At 37.0% G+C, this 16,167-nt stretch overlaps 1 protein-coding gene across 1 annotated transcript in view; it reads right to left on the bottom strand.

The window, feature by feature from the left end:
* Window positions 1-6,231, bottom strand: part of CCDC141 (coiled-coil domain containing 141) — a gene marked incomplete at both ends in the record, with an annotated part of 86,535 nt that extends 80,304 nt beyond the window's left edge. The window contains 2 exons of the mRNA XM_080622040.1: window positions 4,433-4,555; window positions 6,130-6,231. Of these exons, the coding sequence (XP_080478166.1) occupies window positions 4,433-4,555; window positions 6,130-6,231 (225 nt within the window). The remainder of the gene's footprint in view (window positions 1-4,432; window positions 4,556-6,129) is intronic.
* Between the last annotated feature and the right edge of the window lie 9,936 nt (window positions 6,232-16,167).

Genomic DNA, 16,167 nt, shown 5'->3' on the forward strand with positions numbered 1-16,167 from the left:
CAAACAACAATTTTATGTCCAAAGGAAAACAAATCTGTAAGCTTTCCCAGAACAAATGACAAGAATATACAAATTTTCCTGATCAATTAGGCATTATTGAGCAAAATTAAGGAACTATAGTTTACCCCTAAATTCTAGCTGCTAAACAAGTTTCAATAATCTTCTGGACATTAGCAGTCAGTGTGACAATTCAAAAAAAAATGAATAATTTCCACTATAAAGGACATCAATATTATACATATAAAAAAAAAAAAAATTCAACACCGAAAGGAATTTTAACTCAAGGTTGTAAATACATGGGTTTTGTTTAGTCTCAGTTTTACTATTTCCTCTTCAGCATTTATTCTTCAAACTCTTTTAACAATAACATGTCTGTTTCCTAATCCATACATTTCTGAATTGGAACATTTTTAAAACTCTTATTCTACTTTTTATCAAAATAGCAGGATGTTCCAAATTCCCAAATTCAGTGGAATAAATTTTAATCAGTAATGAGTGTGATAGTGTGATTTTTATCAAAGGAAACTATTTTGAATATGTTTTTTCATAATACCCTAAGGTACACACACCAGTTTTTATCAAAATTATTCTGAACATTTTCAGAATTCTGAATGTTCACAACGTTCAGAATAATTTCTGAAATTGAAAGCAGTAAAGGAATGTACCAAAAATCACTGCGCTCTCATTCAATTCTTGTTCAAAGTCTGTTCTCCTATTACCCTTTAATATACCATCTACCTTACTGACTGAAAAACTGGTTACTTTTTTAACTTGTTAGCATTGCTAACTCAAAACCCATTATATGGAATGGAGAGCTGGATTACATTTCTTTTCCTCTAGCATGAGAGGTACTATAAACTGATCACTGTGCCAGATTTTGTCCTTAATGCCTGTGAATCCTCACTGCATGAAGGCAATGAAAGAATTTGGCTTGAATATTTTAATTCTAATTTACAATATATATATATACTGGGATAAGAATAGAGTCATAGAATTTTTTAGGTTAGAAAAGGCCTTCAAGATCATGAAGTCCAACTATAAACCTAACACTGACAAGTCTGCCACTAAACCATGTCCCTAGAATGCAGATTGAGTGTCCATTTCCTGTCTGCAAAAAGAATTTCAATTAAAATAAACAAATCTGCTGAATGAAAATGGGACCTAGTCTCTCTCTTCTGCTCATAAACAATGAAGCTAATAAGCAAAAGGATGACGAAAACAAAGAATGAGTTTGCAAAATAACATGAGACAATGCCAGCGTGTCAACATAAATTATCTTTTAAAAGGTCTATAGGTTCTTCAGCACTGATTCAAAAGATGTATTTAGTATTAACCATCTAACTCTTCCTTTAAGCAGAGTAGCTTCATATTCAAATAATTGCTTGTTCAGGAATTTTTGTCTGTCCTGCACAAATGCTTAGTTTTGGATTGAGCTAACCAGCTTAAGCATATGTGTATCCAGTATTGGTATCTGTCAGTAAACATGATTTTGCATGTTTCTGAATACAACAGTAAAAGAGAAACAGAAAAACAATTCAAATCTACCTCACTCTTCACATTCAGGTGACTGAAAAATAACACAATATACAAAATCAATCCATTTTCTGAGGATCCAAGAAGAGAAATTCTTAATTATACTGTTTTCTACTTATGAAAGCTTTATAGTTTCAAGATTAAAAACTTAAGGATTCCATCTTCACTTCTTAATGAAGTACACTAGAAAACAAAAAATACACTTCTTGCTTTTTGCTATAATTAACTAATCTTCTTACTTTGAAAAGTTAGACTGCTAAAAAACAAAGGAAACGAATATGGCATTTAGCAAATTTTCAAATTCATACTAGGTTAATCATTGAAGCAATTCAGATAGCCATCAATATAAATACGAAACGTAATAAATGCACTTTTGAATTAGACTTTTTTGAATGGATATTCATGATTTATGTTATGGAACTCTTAATTGTCATATGTGACAATAAGATCTAATAGTTCTGATTTACTATATGCTATGAGCATTATTATAGTTGCCTGTAAGAGATAAAATATCACAATATTATCACATAATTGGAACAAATTTTACTTGAGCACAAGATCTTAGCTTCATCTTTACCTTTTTTTAGACTATTTATAATCCATACCAAATATAAAGATCTAATTAAAAGGAAAATAAATATGTTATAAACTGCCATAGACTATCCTGATAGAATCAGTCAGGACAACAAACTTCTAACCGAAACATAAGAATTACAAACTGCACTGGATAAGACCGCAGCTGGGAGAATGTCCATGTATTTGTATGATCAATTATTGTTAAGATTAACAATATCATGTTGCTCATTGAGAGTAAAAGATCAACTAGAACTATGTATATTGGACAAAACAAGGTCACCTAACAACTGCAATTATATCATCTTTCAACCCCTTTCCTGCCTACATTTCAAAACACTTTTTTTACCATCTCACAAGAAAATAAATCTTTATGTCTATAAATACTGAAGACAGAAACATTGCTACCTCTGTCTTCACATGAATAATGAATAATTTGTTAATGAATAATTCATTAACAAATGCTAATGGGGAAAAAGATACTACAATCAGTACTTCAAAGACTAGGAACGATTCTTGTAAAAACTTTTGATGAGTTGATTTAGTAACTTTAGAATTAGACTGAATAATTACTGACAAGTGTTAATAGCTTACTGTAAAAGACAAAGGGTCATGTCTGAAAAATGCTCAGTCAGTATGAATTATAATGACACTGCAGTCCTCTTATTGTAGATCTTAAACTATTAAGCAAAAACCAGATATTTAAAACTAATCCTTTTATAGTTTTTTCATTAATCAGTGAATTTTGCAAGCACTGCAGGTATAAAACATTAAATTATTAGCATTTGCTCCTGATAAATTTGGATGACAAGCATTCTTGAACAGCTTATACATAATAGATTTTCTGATCTGATAAAATCTATTAAGCTTTGGGGATCCAAATAAGGATCAGTCACCTAGGTTCAGGCATTCAGTCACAAGACATCACAAATAGGAGTGAAAAAATTAGCATTTTCATCAATATTAACTATTTGGTTTTATTTTATTATTTTACTTCTATTGTGAGCAGAAACAAAGTAAACACTGCTAAATGAAAAATAAACTTAAGATTCTATGGATCTAGACTAATAGGAATAGAAAGCCAAATATCTGAATGAGCATCAGAGAACATTAAATGCTTTGGGATTTTTTCCCCCACTATTTAAATATTTTTTAAATTAAAAGAAATATTTCCAAAATATCAAGTTTAAAGATTTAATACAGGTATTTTGAGTTGGAGTCCACAGAGAAGACTTTATTGTTTTATTGTTGTTCATAGTTTCGTTGTTGTTTTGGTTTTTTGCGGGATTTTTGGGGGTGTAGGTTTTTTCGTAATGCTACTCTTCATACTTTTCAAAATCCACACTATGCACCGTATTAGATTACAATCTCCATATATTGTATTAAATTGCCTCACATATGTCTGAAATTTATAATGAATGGTAAGCACATAGTCACTAGTATTAAATCAAATACAATTGATTCTATCCAGATTGTGTTTGACTTTTCAGACCTGAATTCTGTGTAATGTAAAAAAAAAAAAAAAAAAAAAAAAAAAAAGAAGATGGAATCTAATAAATTGCTGTAAATTGCTGTGCAGAGCTCCAGGATTTTAGAAGATGTTATATATCTGCATATATAAAGTCAATCTGCCCTACCAAAACATGAAAACAAAATTTCTTCTTATGTGCTTTAGACTCAGTGTCAAACATCCACATTTAAAATAGTTCAGGTTTTTCACACACGCATGTCCCTCTGTGTGCAAATGCCCCTGTTATGATTTGCTCTAAGAATGCTAAAATCTGATTTTAGGTCTATTACTTAGCTAAAATCTTCCTAGCTCAAGATAAGCAATATTTAATGTTACAATATCATTCTCACCATAAATCACGTTAATATTCAATATAAGTGTTCCTGGAGTATCTGCTTCACATAATGGGCTTGTTTGTGTTTATAGTTGTTGTGAACTAATCAAACTTTTTGTAACATTGGAGAATTAAAAGAAGAAAAAAACCAAAACATTCCATTATATTTAGCAGTTACTGAGGGCTATAGAAATTCTTCACTCGACTTGACAGTGATGCATAAAGTGGAAGAAACAGTCTCTCTTCACTGCTGTTGCCAGAAAATAGTAATTGACACCATATTTTTCCAGTGCAGATGCCTGATTTTAATCTGTTGCACTGGCAAAGGCAGAACATACTTTTTTTTTTTTTTTTTTTTTTTTTTGGTATGTGGGGTTTAGCTTTACTTTACATTGCAACAGGAGGCCCAGGCAGCTATGCTAGCTGTTGTACCTGAATTATAATGACATGATGTATTTTTGTGTGGTCTTACCACATTTTACCTTAAGTTTAGCTAGGAGGTATTCGTGATCTTGCAGGAGCTTTTTCGTCTCATCTTGGTTGCTGCCAATTTCTAATAAATTTGGTGTTGATTCAGCGAGCTGAAGCTTCACCCATTTTCCACACTGTAATAAGTAAACAATTACAGCCTTTAGAAACCACAGACTTGTATACAGTATATGTATATACAAGAAACATACAGAGTATGTATACAGGAAATGTATACAGTTGCAGAATGAAGATACAGAGGATACAACATAAACTTCATTGGAAACAGGTCTAAACCCACAGACTGTAGTCTTATCCAATAGGTACTGTGATTTTGTTTTGCCTGTGAAGGGTAACATCACAATGAGCCTGAAAGTTTTCTCGAACTCATCTCTTTCAGCTGAAGATTGCATAGATAGTTAAAGAAACTTGGGGGGTGGTGGTAGGCAGAAAATACAAATACATTACAACAGATGCAGAAACCATAACCCCAAATCTCATTTCTACCACACAGATCCAACATATCTGTATGCTGCATGTAGAAAGAGAGATTGCACAACTAGCAGCAGTGGCACTTCATAGGCTTTGGAATAGGAATCCAAAGAGCAATCTACCACTGTGTCCTGGAGAATGCACAAAGAAAGGAAGCTTGACAACAACCCAAAGCCTTGCTGATTCTTTCCTCACTGGCTTGCAGAATTGCTACAGTCTGAGAAACATAACTCTGAGGGGGTGGTGATAAAGAAGGAAACAGTGGTATCACTGGAGGCTAGCACGGTTCCCACAGAACGCAGGAGAAAAATAAGTGTCTTCACCCCAAGCTTCAGTCTCCTTTCAACAAAATTACTCCCCTGCAGCAGCAGTCTCCCAGGAAGTGTGAGAACTGATAGGAGAGAACCTTCCCACTGGCACAACTGAGGTAAGCTCATCCTGAATAATCACCCTAATTTGGTGACAGCCCAACTCCTTATCACCTTCGTTTGCATTACAGACACTCTAGTGGCTGAGGCTAGCTGTTTTACAAGTTGCCTGGAGAACAAAGAATCAAAATGCCGATAAATTCCAGCTGAGATTCAGGACACAGGCATCCAGCTTCATTCCCCATGCCAAATTTTGTGCAAGCTGTAGGTGCAGATTCCACCTCACAGAACAGGCCTTTAGGTGCTTAGAAGCACAACTATATACACACCCATATACACAAGGACTTCTACTAAATCACATGGGAATATGAATTCACAGCTTTCAAAAAATAAGCACTCATCAGGTTTAGGATTTTTTGTCCCATCAAATACTCCAAAAAGAGACATAGAGTCTGCATTTATAGAGTTGGTAGAATATTTATTATGAAAATAATATTGCTGAGTACTGTTTAAAAATAACCCTTGAGGAGCCTCAACTACAATTGAAAGTAGCATCATGCTTATTAAATTTTCATGACACTCTGCATTTACCTCTTACTTTCTAAAGAGAAAGGAATTCCTTGCCTCTAAGAGCCTACATATTTATTCTATTAAAAAAAAAACACAAGCAGAAATTGCAAAACAAAAAAGAGGATTAACTTCCAAGGAATCTTTATTTGATATTAGCTGATTAAACAACATTGTCATATCATTTTATGCTAGCTACTCATTTGCACAGAACATTTGAAAGTAGCAGTAATCACTGAGTAGCAGAAAGCCAGTAACAGACATGCTAGCAGTTGCTACCTTACCTTAAGTACAGCTATAACAATACTGGCATCCCCAGCTTGAACAGCTACTGAACTGACTGTTGTTGTAGAAAGCTTTTGCTCCGAACTGGCTTCATTTGACATGGTGTTTCAAAATGGGATTTCATACATTGAGGTAGACTTCAAATGCTCTTGCAAGGTCCGCTGTTCATTTCAGAACGTAACAGAGTTGCTTGGATTCATTCAGTGAAACAGCTCAGCTAACACTGATTAGTCTGCCAAAAGGAAAGAACAGGAGGTTAAAAATAGACAAGTCTATTGAGTTTATCATTCTTGAGAGAGATTTGACACACCCCTAGTTTGGTAGCATTAAGCTGCCTGTTCTTTTTTGTCACCATCTGAAGTGTGAAGAGCTTCTTCCATTAACATCACCTGACACTGGCTAACCAAAGGATTCTCAAATTAAAAACAATAAGAAAAAATTTTACTATTGAGTCTACCTAGTGTTGTGAGGTTTTCCCATTCCACAAGTATTTCCTTGTTTACTAGTTACAGAATATACTTGCTCAACATAATTCTTCCACTGAGTCAAAGTTTTTAAACAGGATGAACATGTGTATATAAGTCAGATGCTAAATCCAGACAGGGGATTTTTAATCCAAAAATATTTAAAAGCACAGTTGACTATAACCAGAGAAGGAAGTCTCCACATGAAGAATGTGCATTCTTAAGTAGTGTTTCATTCCTGCTTAAGATTATTTACCTGCTTTTCAATTTAATCATAAGTTGTTTCTATAGTCTTCCTTTTGTTCTAAATAAGCATAAGGAAAACCTATCTAATAACTTTTTAAACTCCTCTTCATTTTTTTTATTCAGTACAGGAAAATTAATAGATGCATATAAATCCCAGTATTGGTTTGGTACATTAATTCTATTGTCAGAAGCCTAGAGCATGCCACAAGGAGCCTACAGTAGGAGACAGCAGCTGCTAGGTTTCCTTCCACAGAACAGCTGAGAAAGTGACACTGGTGTTTAGGTTTGCAGGTCATTCTGGAAACACAATTCCACCTATGAAACTACACACATAACTCTCCTCTAAGCATCTGCATGCTTGTTTTGTTTTAAATAGTGTAATATTTAGATACATTGCTATATGAGCTAGATTTACTAATGGCAAACTAGAGGAGACACCTGCAATACAACTAAAATCTGGAAGCAAATTCTAAAATATTTTGGACAGGAAGAAACTTACGGAAAGCGCAGGGAATTTGTACAGATGCATCAAGGTCTGGGATTTGTTTGTTTGTCCGTTCTTTCCACCTACCATTGTTGGCAGATTATAATCTTAATCAGATAGCCATCTCCAAATAATGAGTTTCAAATAGGGCATCCAGAAGCACATTGTAATGGTTTGTTCTGAACTAAATGGGCTTGGCATATCAAAACAACAATTTTCCCACCCCTTGTGCCAAAACAGAACCATGAACCTTCATGTTTCCAACAAGGAAAAAATATCAGAGAGTTTTCCAACTCCTTGTAACACCTGCGAGAGGCCCACAGACCCCTGCCACTGAAACATTATACAGATATTCATGAGACTCATGTGGGTATTAGTGCAATGAGTGTGGCAGGACAAAATGTTCGAAATTTAATGGCCACACAAAAACTGGAGGGTAGAAGTCCTGAAGAAAACCCCAAAATTGAAACATAAGAGAGCCCTATTTTGGTTTGAATAGAAGGTAAACGGATTGTACAAAACTTGCTAAATACTCAAGATTTCAAAAAAACCATTCCAGAAGACAACTGATGTTGGACTTTCCACCCTGCAGGCAGGACTGAAAACAGACAGGGCTTGACTGCTGGAAAAAACTTGAATAAAACAAACAAACAAACAAACAAAAAGCAGCCTGACCCTCTTGTTAGCCTCATAAAAGGAGTTACAAACCAATTATGGCATTATGTCAATGTCCTTGAGATCTTGTTCTCTCAGAAGCACGTTTCAGGTGTACTTTCTTATGACACCAGTTGGGGCAATCCATCATCTCACTTAGGTACCCAGATATAAGAGCTGTTTTTCACTCAGGTTAAATGAGTAATTATTTTTTCATGGTGCTGAAAGACGGAAATTGTGGAAAACCACCACATCCAAGAAGCTGACCATAAGCAACTTTGGCAGCAGCTTAGTTATGTGATTCAAAATGTCTGATAAAAAATGCGTGGATATTGTATTTATTTAGCTTATGCTAAGTGCACAACATACAAGCAGAGAAAAGGTAGCAAGGAAACAGTAAAGATCTTATAACACAATCCCGGGAGAAAAAGCTGCGGATTTTCGCATTATTTAATGATCTATTTCACCTGTGTCCAGAAAAAAATATTAGCAAGCATGCTTTTCTCAGTCTTGTTTACTTACCTGTCTCTCATCTCATCCTCCCTCTGAAACAAACAAAACTCCTGCTACAAGCCAGAAGCAAGCAGACTATCTGTGTCAGTAGAGAGAAATATTTTCCCCTTGCTACTGCTGCATGAAAGATAAGAGTAAGAATGACAAGAGGAAACGAGCGTTCACCAGCTGCCCACAAGAAACAGCGAATCTGAAGAAATGAACAAACAAATCAATTTCAGGAAAACAGAAAAAAAGATGAAATCTCTGTAGTCTAAAAAAAAACCCAGGTATTATCTGTAACAGCTATATGTAAAAGGATTTGAGAGGATAGTTAAAACTCACTTCATTTTCAACTGTGCTTTATCAGTAGCTTTTTCTCATGTGTGGCAAGGGAAGTGTGCTAATCAGAGTTTTGATAGCTGTGCATAGGAAAAGAGCCTACCTTTCTTGGAGGTAAGTTGTCTTTCAGTCAGAGCTTTGGAGTTGCCAGTGCACCATGAAAACACCTCCAGAAGAGACAAAGCTCCTTCCCTGCAGCCCCAAAGATGTGAGATTCTTCACTGTGACTGGTTTGTAAATGTAACAGATCTCCTTTCCTTTCTTTGTCTCACAACAGGGAGAACTGATGTACACAGCAAAGGAGGGAAGGAGAACAAGGGAAGGAAGCATCCCTCAAACTTACGGGTCTTCATGTGGCTTGGAAAAAGGTACATAAACACTGCTTCCCTCTGGCAGCCCCACCTGAATGAGGGACAAGGATGTCAGACCTCTCCAAGCCTGTGGTTTCTGCTTTTTGCTGGCTCCTACCATCTTACATTTTAAGTAGGCACCATTTTCAGGTATCATCAGGAATGATGGCATGACGGCATGAACGTATGTGGTCCACAAGTCTCCCCAGGTTCATAAAGAGGAGGCATGGAGGTCATGTACACACGTGAGAGCTGAGCAGGAGGTATGTATTTCTCCTGGAAGAGGCTCATCTTTATCCTATGCTAGTTGAGTAAGTTTCTAGATGACTAACTGGTTGAAATCCTAACCAGATTTTCTCATTCCTAAACCCCAAAACCAGTTATAATAAAAAACATTCTAGCAGCAGTAGCAGTCAAGGGAGGAAGGTGGGAAACAAAGACCCCTCTACCGCAGGTCAAAAGTAAATGAATGGCATGTGGGGAGCAGTACCAGCTTTTTCTTAACGATCAGAAAGCAGTGCTTCTTTCAGAGAACCACACTATGAAAGCTGCCAGAAAATAGAAGGAAACTGAGGCACTTGCAGACATTACCCTTTTACTCAGGGCTGGAGAGACAGAACAAGCCCAGGCACAGACTAACCTCCCAGCAGCACCCAGGGGCAGAGCAAGGACCAGTGGAAGCTACTCCAGTGCCCCCAGCAGGGCTGTGAGATGCGAACACAGGCTGCAGTGGAGGGAAGCCTGTCCTCCCACAACCCCTGGGCCACCCAGGGCTGAAGGGCAGCCTGGCCAGTCTTCGCCCGCCACAAGGAGGAGCTTCTGCTGCCAAAGTTCCAGAGACAGGGCAAGTGCATCAAGAGGTGGAAACTCTCCCTGCTCCCAAGAGCAAGGTAATTATTACTAGCAAGAGGGAGGGAAAGGGGCAGCCAGAGTAAATGAGATTAACTTCAGGCAGGTAACAGCTGAAGCACAGGCAGAAGCTGTTTCCCTGTCAGCTTAGAGTCCATGAGCTTATCAAAAGGCAGCCCTAAAATAGCCTGGAACCTTGATGGCCCCAAAAAAAGGGGGTTGTGCTGTCTTTGCCACCATGGAAAGGGAAGGCGCAGAAGTCTCAGTAAAGGGCTAGGAAACAGCTGTGAAAGCATGCCCAAGGGGTAAAAGACACCCTGCATGGCTCCAGCAAAAAATGGTCTCTGCTGCCTGGATTATTGTATCATAGTTCCCAGATTTTATTTAAAACCATACAAGTATAATGAAACATTATAGCTTGTATCTTCCCATTCTTCCCATGCATCATCCTAACAAAACCAGTTCTAGCCTTGCTCCCTCATCAGCAGTCCTGAAGACACTTTATACCACCCTAAGAAAATAATATGAAGATAAAAAGCTACCCAAAAAAGCATTGTCACACTCAGCAAAGACCAAAAGCAAAGGTACATGCCACATTGAATATGTCTTTGTGAAAGAAAATAACAACACTGCTAACTGTAAAATCAACAGTGTATCAGAGATCAAGAAACTGGCAAACAGTTGCAAAGAACAAAACCACTATTTGTTTGCTTCCAAGGACAACAGCATTTAAAACCCCCCATACAGTAAGCAGACCTGGGAAGCAGTGACAGCTGATACCATTCAGCCCACTGGTTATTAATTTTTCATGTCCCACTCTTTCATTCCAAAGCATTCTCTTCTCTTTATCCCTCTTTTTGGATCCTAGAGGATTTCCACAAAGTACACATGCTATTTGTACCTAGCACTTGTCAAAATAGTACCTAAATGCCTACTATTTATTAAATGATAGAAGAGATCCACCAAATTTAGCTAGGGCTTCCAACCATATGTTATATCACTTCAGCCTCCACTCTCATTTTAAGAAAGCTTATATAGCCTTTAAATTTAGAACACCAGCTTCTAAATGTTATATAAGCAAGGACCATTATTTCTAGCATCTGTTACTTAAAAAACTTCTTTACATCTCTTATATAAAGGATAAACAGGAATGCTGACACATAGGGACTGCTTACATTTTTATTCACTTGGCATCATGCTACTTGAATTCCTGAAGAGTGCACAATCACAGTGATTGCTTTCAAATATACAGAAGTAATAAACCTAGCATGGTGGTAGACTACTCATCTGATCTGCTTTCTTCTTATCTTAGCACATGACTTAAGGTGGGCATCATAAAAAAATGAGGTGTTGGGATCTCCACCCAAGCAAAACAAATCTATTGTCCCTACAATGCATCAGAACATCGGTGCATTCAGGAGGAACTTCCTCCCCTTGTTAAACACAACACTGTGCAAAAAAAAAAAAAAATCATTTCTTTTGATTATATACTCGCAGGTAAGCATGAAGATGTTTCATACAACAATAAACTGGGGGGAGAGGAATGTAGGGAAAGGAAGAAAAAGAGAGCGAGAGAAGAGCACAGGCCCCAGCAATAATTCTAAAGCCATTGGCAGCTCTGACTTATTAGCAGATGTACCTCTAAGCCAACTCATCTGAACAGATGTCTCCAAACCCAAACACATTAATTACATAGCATCATTTTCCTTTGCAAGTTTGATTTTATTTTGGTGTCACAGCTAATAAAAAAAGCAAGTTAGATTTATACTTTTTCTTCAAGTGACAGCTATACAAAAGACTGAAAATAAAAAATGACTTGGTGATTATTCAAGTGTAAATATTATGGCAAAATATAAACAATGAAAGTTTTAACTGTCTAATGGTAAGTAGATTAAACAAAACAGAAAACAATACACAAGTGTGAAGCACACAGTGGTCATAATCTCATTCTCTCCCACATCCCAGGTGAAGAGACCAGCATGTCCACTGAAGAAGTGGCAGGGAGACAAGCCCTACTTCAGTTTCCTCAGAATCAGCTGGAGAGCAGACTTACCCCATCAGCACCCCCAGGGAAGCTCAGTATTTCTGCCTCGCTGGCTGTGATCCAAAGCAAACGCTGCACGGCCTATGGAGCTGTACTCTGCTGAACACAGAAGTGGAGCAGTTTTAACAGCTCACAGGTGATACGAATACTTGTCAGCCCACTTGCAAGCTTGTCAACAGAGAAAACAGTGTCCCAGTGCATTCAGCTTTGTTAGGAGAATAAAGAGACATTAGATAGTTCATTAGTCTGCTGCTCAGGCTTCAGCAGCAGAAAGAGGACAGCTTATTACACAAGATTAGTATGTTCCATCGCCCATGCATGTAAGGAAAGCCAGCAGCACTTTTGTTAGTAAATTCCTTGGGAGCTTTTGAAATTCCTTCCTGATGTGGTGTGTTAGCACAGCAGAGTATGCGCCCTGCACCAAATATAGATGCAAGACAGGCTATGCTTTTGTTCCTGTAAAGAAGCAAGGCTAAGATGCAGATTGCAACCTACAACTAAATCTCAAGGCAGCTGCAAATTGTCCCATTAATAAAGTAAATGCAATGACAGGTTTGCCCCATATCACTACTTCATGTTTAACTTACCTTTACAATTCAGCTGTATTGAAAGACTGTTTCTTTTCAACTGTTTTTCAACGTTTATACATGAGTACAGATGCCTGTATTAAACTTGCAAAATAAAAACATCAGTTAAAAATCACAGACTGTTCAAACAGACAAATGCAACAGTGTAACTGGGTTCTTAGGACCATCTTTTAAGAGTGAAACATCTCTGTTCAGTCTAGTCAGAAGTAATCAGCCAGCAATGATGCAGAGAGATCAGAATGAATGATGCAAAAAGATCTGTATGAGTCATTCATTTAACAGGAGACTAATTAAATAGATATAATCACACTAACCACACCAAAACATTAAAACCATATTGTTGCTATTGTTTGGAAGAGTTCATTTAAATTGATACAAATTTCAGAAAGCTAAGTTTAGAACAAGAACAGAGGTATGCTAAACAGCCACACTTCTAATAGCACAAGACTTCAGATATCTGATATTGAGGAGGATTTATCCAGAAGAGAAAAATTCAGCAGGGGAGCTGAATTCTAAGTGTTAAAAGAACCACAAGGCTTTAGAAGGCATTTTACGAAGTCATTTATCAGCAGAGCTATAAATGGCAGTGCTTTGTTTTGCTTTATTTTGTTTTAAAAAGATAAATCTACCTTGTATAACTCTGCTACTTGAAGGTTCAAACTGCTGAGCATTCCTCTGTATGTTCTGGTCACACATTTCCCTTTTATAAATCATGGTACCTCAAACAGCAAGAACCTAGCAGATCCTGCTAATCCCTTCCATGTTAAGTGCTGAATTGTGTGACATACTTAGAAGGGGTTAAAGAGCAGGAAGCACTGAAAATTTTTCCCCCGCGTTTGCTGATTTGTCTGGAACTGGGCCGTTAAACAGATGTGTGCTTATTGCTGACACCCAATGTAGCAGCGGTGTGACTACAGGATATGAGGATACTCCCTCACTGTTCCCAGTTTAAGTGACTCTTCACACTCTAAAGAGCAGTGTGTAACACTTCAGAAATCAAGTTCCACATAAATTTAGGAAGTATTGCCTATAATTAAAGAAGAACAACATCTTCTCTCCCCCTCCCCCATACTCTTTCAATACAAATTGAAGAGCAGTTAAGATTATTTTACATGCTTCAGAACCGTTGTTTGCCATCCATAGCAAAAACTCCAGCTGTTTTACAGTCACAAGGAATAGGTGATTTGCTCTTTGTTCTGGGCCTGAGTGCTCAAACTTCATTTGATCTGAATCCTTCTGTCTGCAGTAGCAGGTGGTTCAGTGGAAAACTTGGTATTGAGACTGCCTTGGCAGTGTGCTCCCACCACAGTCTCGTCAGGCTTTCCTACAGCTGCAAGGCCGTGCCCAAAATGCAATCATTGTTTCAAGTCTCAAAGAACACTGCTTTCACTCCCTTGACTTCTACACAGCATTCCTTTTCTTTTACACCCAATAGCAGTCACAGAAGTGGTAAACTCTTAGGAGAGCCACCAAACTGTTCTGTTATTTGCTCCAAGCAACTTCTGGTTCTCCCACCACACAGACTGAAGATCAGCCATCTCAGTACCTCAGGCTTCTCCTCTTGAAATTTAGCAGAAGGCAGAGCATGTATCTCTCACCATGGCAAAATAGGGTAAAATGGGAGAAAAAAATATTTAGAAAAAGATGATAAAACAAAAAGAAGGAATTTAAACAGAGATGGAAGACAAAAGACTGGACAAAATTTTGAATCAGAAGTCTTGACGAATGACAAGCTGAAAGTTGCAGGAATGAATTAGAGATTGACAAGCAATAGCAAGTGCAAAGGCACGTGTGGCACTTGGCCCCCTGAGGTAACAGATAGGGTATTGAAAGAGCTCTGTATTGTTCAAAAACTTGCCACTGACATGTTTATGTTAGGTGTAAACTGAAAGAGTTTGTGGGAATGTGGCACACACGTTGGTCAAGAATCTAACGTTGCAATTAGTGTTGGATTAATTTAAATCGCATTTGGATCTGAGCTTCCAGATTAATTTTATTCTCAAGACTAAATTGTATGTACTAAACAGTGCTCTGAGAGCCTAACCACTATGCAGTAAATGAACACAGTCAAGAGTTCACGACAAACCTGCAGTACTGCTGTAAAACAAATCAGTAGCGGACCGTCTGTAAACCTTGCTGTCAGTGTTAGATCTGCAAGGTATATAGGCTCTATCCATGACCCTTTTACAGATACACATTTACTGTACACCATCAACATCAGTGCTGGTCATGCAAATAAACTAGTTGCTCAAACATATCTTTTCCAAGAGCTTTATTTATCACAGACTATCCAGTAACATGTCCAAGATCCTTTTGCCATGCCAGAAATCTTTTCCTCTGAATGGTGGAAGGATTTATTTTAGACCACTTTTTCCAATTTCTCACACTAGCTTCTTCTGAAGAATCAGTCCTCTAGTGCACTCTGCAGTCAGCTGCTTTGATTAAGGAACTCTATTGTTTAATTACCTTAAATTTCACACTTCTAAATAGGTTTGATAAGGACAATAATCTCAATTTTTGGCTGAAAAAGGATACAAAGTGGAAGCTTAATATGGCAGACACAAGAATTTTTGGTATAATCTCCTGTGATCTTCCTCACAGTGCAGAGGCAAAAGGTAGGCAAGCACCAAAGATGAAATATGCAGTCAGATGCAAAGCTGCACTAGGAACTCTCTCTATATAATGGGATTTGGGAAGGAAGGGGAAAGGAAATATCAAATCAAGTAAACTGTTCCTTGCATTTTTCAAATTGCACAGAGATTCTTGTTTTGTTTTTAACCTTAGTGCAATTTCAATATTAGAATGCTTGAGGCAGAGTCCTGCAGGACACGTTCTAAGTCATCACAATTTGCCTGAGCGTTACGGTTTGAGAACAGTGCTGTGTCCTCACTAGCAACAATAATATTGCTAGTGCCAAGGTAAAATTCACATAATTTAAAATAACTTTCAAATTAAGGTTTTGACTGGTCACATTAAAAATACATGGACATTTTTACAGAAGGTTTACAGAAGACATCAAGACATCACCAGCTGTGCAGTTAGTATGCACCAGTATGTTCAGATTCCCCAACCTGCAAGCAACCATTAATCATGGTGCTACTCTTAAGGCATCTTGTTAGGGCCTGAGGTAAAAGGGATGTATATTAAGTAGATTTAAAATAATACTAATGCATTTGCAAATCCTTAACATTTCTCATTTGTCTATTTTTGCATTTCTTTTAATCATGCAATATATTTTACAGTACTGATCAGATTTTAAAAAAATCTTAAATAATCCCCATAAATTGCAAGATTAATTAATGTTTTTCTTTTTTTTTCAGTCATACTATTATATATATAATATATAAATTAATATATAATTTATAATATAAAATTATATATACTATATTTCTATTTCTTTAACTAAACCAGAAGAAACTTCAACAAAATAAAATATTTCACTGCCTTGATTTTTTTAACTCACAGAGCTTGAATCCAACATAAGCAGTCCCAGGAGAGAGCTGAAAGATTAAGGGCCACATTTCA

The sequence above is a fragment of the Psittacula echo genome, assembly GCF_963264785.1.
Source record: "Psittacula echo genome assembly, chromosome: 6".
Classification (NCBI taxonomy): Eukaryota; Metazoa; Chordata; class Aves; order Psittaciformes; family Psittacidae; genus Psittacula; species Psittacula echo.